This window comes from Cyclospora cayetanensis, unplaced genomic scaffold, assembly GCF_002999335.1.
Source record: "Cyclospora cayetanensis isolate NF1_C8 unplaced genomic scaffold, CcayRef3 CcayRef3_contig_46, whole genome shotgun sequence".
Taxonomy (NCBI): domain Eukaryota; phylum Apicomplexa; class Conoidasida; order Eucoccidiorida; family Eimeriidae; genus Cyclospora; species Cyclospora cayetanensis.
Window position 1 is genome coordinate 209142 of NW_020312436.1, and position 8091 is coordinate 217232.

Below are 8091 nucleotides of genomic sequence, written 5' to 3' on the forward strand. Positions count from 1 at the left end.
GCTCTCCGCCTCCAGGACAGAACACCAGAAAAAGCGAATCAGCTGCTCGACGTGCTGCAGCGGCAGCTGCTCCCTCATAGGCACCAGGAGGACCTCCCTTAGCCTCTCCCCCAAATCTGGCATCAGAAAAAATCCATCCGCCACAGCAGCACAGGTACCCCCCAGCCTATAGGCCAAGGTTCGCAGATGATAGCAGTGCCGCCTTGTCAGCAGCACCGCTGCCTCTCGCTCTCCGATGCCGTCGGTACTGCCATCGCCACGCCCACTGCTGCTGCACGGGAAGGCCAGCAAAACTGCGCGAGACAGAGCAGACGCGTTTCCAGCTAAAGCCGAGGACGTGCCCTGAATCGCAAGAAACTCATCGGCTCCTGGAAGAAGCAGCTCCCGAAGATGAACGAAATACGCATCGTTCACCTGCAGGCACGACGAGACACACACCACAACTCTTGAGTGCCCCATGTTCTGAGCCACGGCCCTTAGAAAGGCTACCGCTGACATCCAGACCGAAGCGCTGCGTTTCGCCAAGAAAACGTTCTCTCTTTCTCGCTGTTTCCCTCTCAGCAGCAGCAACAACAAATGCCGCTGATGGCGAGCTAGCGCTCACCTCGTCGGTCCACAGCTGCTGCAGTGTTTGCATGAACTTAAAGAGGGTGGGCAGCACGTGCTGCACCAGAGACGCCAGCGGATGCCTCCTTGGAAGCAGCTGCTTCTGCTGCTTCTGTTGCTCTAGCAACTCTCTGAGGCACTGCGGAAAAGGCTTCCGCAGCTCTGCATCCTCCTCTGTCAAAGAGGAGACTTTCAACGACGGCAGGCCTATCGCGCTGACGGTGCTGCACTCCACGGCATAGCCGCCAGCGCGAGCAGCAGCCGAGTCGGAAGGAACAGTTGTGCGTTTGATCGAGCTCTCCAACGCCGAGAGAACGCGTGCCAGAGTCCTCCTGCAGCGACAGCACCCGTGACAGCGCACACACATACATGCACATGCATACATACACTCCTGATTACGCAAAAAATCTTGCTGCACTAGCAGCAGCAGCAAGCAGCAGCCGCAACAAGCCACAAACGAGCCAGCAGCAGCAGCGGCCGTAGGCACCGTGAGCTAATACCGAATTCTCGCACTAGCAGCCCTAGTCAAGAGCACACCTGCGTCTGGCTGCCAGTTCTTCTTCCTGCGACGTCTGCTTTCTGCGAACGTCACCAAATAGATAGAAGATAAGAGCTGTCGTGGGGGGCAGCACTAAGGCCGCTGCAGCAGCATCGCCGGGATCTTGCTGCAGCAGCACCTGCTTCTGCTGCTCCGCCTCAGTGAGCAAGTTGCTCAGTGCCGCTGCAAAGGGCTCTATCAGAGGCAGCGTGTGCTGTTGCTGCAATGCATAGTTCCCCGTTGCAGACACCAAAGACACAAACGCCTCGATCAAGAGGCCTCGCTCCGACCGCAGCAGCTGCAGCAGTCGCACCGGCAGGACATGCAGCCAACTTGAAAAATGCGTAACACCTCCCCACCCCACCCCCCCGATACAGCAGACGGAGCAGCGGCAACAAGAGCGGCGCAGCTGCAGAAGATGCGGCAGCACCAGCACAGGAAGGCACGTCCTCACCTGCTGCTGCTCATTATCTGAGGCATGTATTTTGGCCTGTACGTGCTGCAGAAGAGCTGGGAGGTACTGCTGGATGGCAGACGCGCCGGCACTGGAAATGCAAATAAGCGTCTGGAGAGCCCTCCGCTTGCACAGGTGGACTTGCTGGGGAGCAGGTAGCGGGTATGCCCAGATATTGTCTATTTGAGAAGCTGCTGTCTCAGTAGACAAGATGCTGCAGCCGCAGCAAACAGCACACATACACACACATAGACACGTACATACATAGATACACGCGTGCAAGAGTAGATCGAAGTTCTCTCCGCAAGCCGTAATGCCCTTCCTCAAAGATGGTGGCAGCGCTGCAGCAGTCGGAACGCTCTCTCTTCTTAGTTAGCGCAAGGGGTGGCCGCGCAAATCGCAGCATCCCATGTGAAATTCGTGACTGACTGTCTAAAGAGGAGGTCAAGGATGCTCTTGATGTCGAGGGGCGGCGAGTAGTTCAGCAGGTGGGAGGCTCCTGAGACGAACTCGAGTCTTCTCATTTCCAGGAAGTAGTCGTGAAGAGACACGCCGCTGCTGTTGACAGTGGCTGCTGCGCTATCCACGCTGCGAGCAGCAGCAGCTGCAGCCTTGGCGTGCTCTGCTACGTTCACCGAAGCCGCAGCACAAGAGGCGTCGAACAGGGGTATCCTTACAAGGCCTTCAAAGATACGGCAAAGCCGTCGCAGCCATGGAGACTCCGCTGCATTTTGGGGGAGCAGCCAGACGGCACAGGCCGCAGACGCCGCCGCTGCACTGCCTTGCTGAGCGGCGGCTGCAGTCAGACAGGCGCTCTTGAGGCGCTGCACGAGCGCTTCCACAAAGGAGCAGCAGCCGTCAAGAAGGATGCACGAGGGGAAGAGGCAAGGCTGGTTCTTGTCCGCCAGCTCGTAGGCTTGCCCCGACGCTGCTGCCTGCAAGAGCCGAAGCAACAGCGAGTCGGGCAGAGCATGCCGCTGCAGCAGCAGCGGAGACTCTAGCAGCTGGGAGCAGATCTCTTCAGTCCAAGCCGTTGTCGTCTCTACGGAGAGCACAGTCGGGGAGCACCGCATACGCACCCACACACACGCGTAGCAGCCCGTCAAACACGCATTCTTCACTCTTGTCATAGCGCTGTGGAGACCGATGCTGCTCAACCTACCGGCAGCAGCAGGAGAAAGACCAATCAGCGTCGTTATTCCTAAAAGCGCAGAGGATTTGAGGCCTGCGAAGCGTGCGGAGAAATTCTGCTTCAAAGCACCAAACGCAACAGGCCATAACACTCTGATCAGCACAAACACTGCCTGCGAGCTCCTCCCACGAACGGTAGAAGGCGAGGAAAAGGGAGGGGGACGCCTTCATCCGGCCAAGCAATAAACCTTACGTCCATGGGATCCCTGGCAATCGCGTCTTCCGCTTCAGCGTAGAGCGCAACCTGTCGGCAAAAGCGGCAGCAGCAACAACAATGACAACAACATCCTCCTCGGGAGCCAGCAGCCGTGACGGCAGAGGCAGAGAGCAGCAGAAGCCACAACACCCAGCGCTGCAGCAGTCTCAGGATAAAGCTTGGCAGCCGAAGGCCTGTCGCCAAATGCCATGCATGCATGCCTGCATGCATCGCATTGCAGCAGCAGTAGCAACAGCAGCAGTAGCATGAGCGTCTCGAGCAAGCAAGCACTTGCGCTGCCTATACCATGTGCAGCCAATTCTTCGTGGAGGGTAGCGGGAGAGGCCGCAACGCCTCTAGAGCCCTAAAGGCGGCGTCCAAAGCCTGCAGCTGAGAAAGCATTTCCCTGCGCTTGTCTTCTGCGAGCTGCGCCTCTTGTGCGTCAAAATGCTGTTGCTGCTGCAGTGCAAGGAGTTTCTGCTGCATGCGTTGCCGCTGAGTGGCCACGGCTGCGCCTGCTGCAGCTGTTGCGGCTGCGGAGCTTTCCTGCACCGCGCTAAGGAGCCTTAAGGAGACATCATCTAGAGCAGCAACGGCGGCGGGCTGCAGCAGCTTCAGTATTTGAGGATCGCCTACTCGCAGACACCTCACGAAGGTAACAGCCAACAGCGCCCTGATGTCCAGCCACTGCGGCTCGCGTTGCTGCTGCTGCGGCGCAGTCTCCTCAGAGGCTGCAATAATTGCCATTTTCCTGAGCAGCGCTGCTGCTGCAGCGATCCCGTGACAGGCAACACGGACTGAGGGATGCATGGCCACCCGCAGGATGCCGCTTCTTAGCAAAGCTCCTAGCACTGCAGAGTCGAAGTGTCTTAGCGCCTGCAACGCATGCAGCAACGGCCACGCCGCAGGTGCAGCAGAACGGTGCATGCGCCACACAGGCGGCCCCGCACTTGCGAAGCCTACGGTGCAAGGCATGCGAGACATGAGCAGGTCCAGCTAGAGCAACGTGAATCGCGCAAAACCAATGGCGGCAGCAGGGGACTGCGACGTACATAGTCTCCGCAGTTCTCCACAAAGTTTTTGAGAAGCCCCGCAACGAGGAGTTGAAGCGTCAGGAGCTGTACATACGTACATATACACCGCACACAACAGTGGAGGCAGACATCCTCTGCGCACTTGGACCCTTGAAACGCAGGCGCAACAAGAAGCCCAGCTGCAAGGCGGAGGGAAAAGGGGGCCAAGCCAAACCTCTTCCTCGACGAACTCTTCGGTTACTGGCAGCGCGAGCACTGAGGCAGCGGACTGGAGAAGGAGGCAGCAAAAGGCAGTCATGCTTTCCACACTGACGCCGTCTATCGCCTGCAGCAGCGCACAAGAATCCCCGAAAAAAAGAGCCCCTCAGCCGCAAGAAGAGAGCAGTTCGCACCAGACAACCAACCCCGATGCAGCAAACCGCTAACATTCTAGCCAAGACAAACCTGCTTCTTCTGCCGTTTTTTGACGAGACGCTCATTAACGACGTCAAGGGCCTGCAGCAACAGCCCCTCCGCCCCTTGAAACTCTGCGCCTCCCAGCCCCCAGCAGCAGAGACAGCGCAGAACTGCCGCAACGTCTCCTAGCGCAGCCAGGCACCTGCGAGCAGCGGCAATCCACATGCAAGGGGCGTCCTGATAGAGCTCTGCGTGTATCGCTGGCTAGAGCTGCGCCTTCGCGGCTGCAAAATCTCGCCCTTTTCCCCTCCCCCCTCTCCAGCTGCCGTATAAACGATGCAAAGAACTCCTGGACTGCATTCGCACCGAATGCAGTCCAGCGCAAGGGGCTGCAGCCGTGCCCTCGCGGAGGCTTCCGAGGAATAAAGCAGCAGCATGCAGCGCGAAAGCTGCAGCAGCACGCTGCTCGAGCTGCCAATCTCCTTGTGGAGGGCCTGGGCCACCTGGCGACGCAGCTTCCCGCTCAAACAGCTCATCAGTGAAGAGCTCTCCTGCGGTGTCAATACACCCGCACGCAGCAGTCGACGGAAGGTCTGGCAGGGATCAGTCCCGCCTACCAACGGCACACGCGAGCGACTGCATCTCGACTGCCAGATACTGTGCACAGCCAGGCCCCCCTCCCTCCCCCCCTCCCCCCCGCGAGAGAGAGACACATCTGCTTAGGCCACGTCGCCAGCTCGCCGTCTGCAGCAAACGAGCTCCGGCTGGTGAGGTGATGCGCAGCTGACCTCGTTCAGCTCTAGGCAGATCTCGAGGAGGACGCCAAGGAAAACGCATGCAGAGACGAACGCCTGCTGCTGCTGTGGCGGCAGCAGGCCTTGCTGCCGCTTCTGCTGTGTAACTAGAGCGAGGAGCTTATGGTCATCCACGGTAGGATCGCAGAGGGCAGAGCTTTGCCTAAGTTCTTCCTCAGAGAGGCCAAGGGCATGCGACGCGAGTTTCAACAGCATTTGCCGCGTTGTGGCTGCTGCCGCAGCACCCGACTTGCTGCAGCAGCACGCGGAGGCAAGGCACTGCGAGGCTTTCATGAGGATCGAGAAGGCGGGGACGCGCGGTGTGGGGGAGGCTGCCGCAGCGGCTGCTGCGGGTGGAAGCAAACGGAGGTCAGGCTGCTGCTGCTGAAGAGTCTTTTGCTGCAGCAGCTGCAGCACGACTTCCTTCAGGGCGTTCTGCACGGGTTCTTCCCAGTCCGTATGCCAGTGTCTCTTGATGGCTTCCAGCAGCAGCTGCAGCCCGACTAGCTTGGCGGCCTCATCGTAGCGCTTGTACGCATCTGCTGCAGCTTCGCTGGCGGCAGGTGTCTGCTGCTGCTGGAGCTCTTGCTGCTGCTGCTGCTGCAGGGCTGCGAAAGTCTTGCACTGGAGAGACACTGGAGGGAAAACGGCGAAAGGGTGTAGCAGCCACTGGAGCAGCTGCTGCATCTGGGGGTGCTGCCGCAGCTGCAGCAGCCATTGCGTTGCCTCGAAGTTCCCGTCTGCATGCAGAGCCAAAGAGTCTGTGACGTGTTGCAGCAGCTCAAGAGGGAGGTCGGCCCCGAAAGCCTGCTGTCGTTGCCTCTGGGAGTGCTCGTGTTGCTGCATCATCATATAGGCAGCGGCGATCTCTTGAACAAGCCGGAGGGGACATACGGCTGGATTCCACAGTAGCCGCGCCACCAGCAGCAGCAGCAGCAGCACCTGCTGCGGCCTGGCCGCTTAGGGCTGCTGCTGCTGCTCTGAAAAGGCCTTGCAGCAAGGCTCGGCGAAAAACAAGCAGCGTTTTTCCGGAGGGCTTTGTATCCGCCGCTGCTGCAGTGGGAGGCGTGCGACTTGTGGCGCCGCGGCTAGCTCTCCTGCTGCTGCGTCGCTGCTTCAGCAGCTGCTGCCGCAGTGATGGTAACGTAGGTGTGGCTTTGGGGACGGGCTTGCCCAGCAATGCCGATTACCTGCTGCCACGGAGTCTGTTTGCACGCGTAAACAAGAGAGCCCTCGTATCCAAGCCAGCGCATATATGTACTGTCAATCTACGAAGCAATGACTTTTCACATGTCCCCCCACACCAGAAATAACGTCGATCTAGAACACGAGGGCATGCAGCTCCTGGCCCCGAGGCGCCGCTGCCGCGGCTGCTGGTGCTGCTGCTGGAAAGCGTTTCTGGGAGGTGTTACTGCCGAGGTCGCCTGTTATTTAAAGCCTTAAAGGGTACTTAGGACACCCCTGTGAAGTTTGCAGGAGTTTCAGTCTCTCGCTGCCGGGGAAGACACTACCCTGCGCCCCCGCAACAGACCCTTCGATCGGCTGTCTCGTCCCCAGTCCTTCTAGGATGGCGCGTCCAATGCGAGGAAAGTATTTTTAAGTGAATGCTTGCACTTCTCGTGGGCTTCAGCCTTCCCCTCGCCCGTAGGGTGCCTTCCCTGGAGTTGGAAGCGATTCCGTGCGACCCTCTTGCAACTGCTGCTCGGGAGGCTCGTGCAACCAGCAACGGATTGACCGCACCTCATGCACATGACTAAGCAGGAGTTGCAATGTCTGGTGCTGTTTTCGAAGGAGAGCGAGGCACACTGACACAATCGCATCCAGGTAGATGATGTCCCAGTGCCATCGCGAAGGGTTCGCAGTGTACTGCTAGCCACCCAAGTAGCCAAAAAGCTAGCACGCATGCAGGCACTGTTAGAGGCACCGTTGGCGTTTGTGAAGCCACTACCTCCAGTAGGCTGACCCTGAGACTCGCCATCGAAGGTCTCCCAAGGACGCTCAAAAACTCGCTACACAATAGAAACTAGTTGAGAAACTGTTTAAGCTCCTTCTAAAAGCGGGTCGCCTTCATCCGCCCACTTGCCCCCTCTGTATTTTCAAGCGAAAGGAGGAGAGGAACATCTAGATTTGCAGAGCTGCACAGTCTAGTCCCTCATAGCTAAAAAGCGCCTAAATAGCATCTTTTACGTAGCGCACGGGAGAGGAACATCTGGATCTGCAGAGCTGCACAATCTAGTCCCTCACAGCTAAAGAGCGCATAAATAGAATCTTTTACCTAGCACACACGCACGCCACATTGCGTCGTTTTGTTTCGAGTTGACACTATTCTGCATGGCATACGGTACACGAACAAGCGGAGATCCAATAAATCTTTCCTTTTTCGAATTGCAATTGATGAAATCAATGAAGTGCCTAAGCGTAGCTTAGCTCGCTGGGAGAAATGGCATTCGGGCACGCAAACCGCGCGTCTCCTCCACGGCATTCGGCACCACAAAACCGTGCGGCAGAACAGTTCCTTACAGCTAGTACATGTGGCCAGCAGCCAGCTAGCTAGCCACTAAATAAGCTTCATTACGTCACAAAGGTTAGGCGGCTTGCCAAGCCGTCTGTCTTGCCCCATATCTGGATAAAAGTACACAGTTCGCTGCCTTTGGGGGAGCTCTCCGCTTCGCAGGGGATGAAGACACAATTCTGTACCCCCTGCTGCGCAAGCGGTCACGGCTTCGGCGGCTGCTAGCAGCCACTGGCACTAGTGCTGCGAGCAACGCCACCGAGGAACGGTGAGGGGCGGGGATCTCAGACCCCTTGAGAACGCTGCTGCTGCTGTCTGCAAAAAGTTTACAGGTAGAACTCGGCGCGGGAGAAAAAAAAGGGTGCATGGC

General features: G+C 58.2%; 1 protein-coding gene across 1 annotated transcript; it reads right to left on the reverse strand.

The window, feature by feature from the left end:
* Positions 1–1966: 1966 nt before the first annotated feature.
* On the reverse strand, positions 1967–4119 carry LOC34618293. Its single transcript, XM_026334629.1, is given in 3 exon segments — positions 1967–2638; positions 3277–3861; positions 4003–4119. Coding segments are annotated over 3 exon segments (1374 nt in total).
* Positions 4120–8091: the final 3972 nt, after the last annotated feature.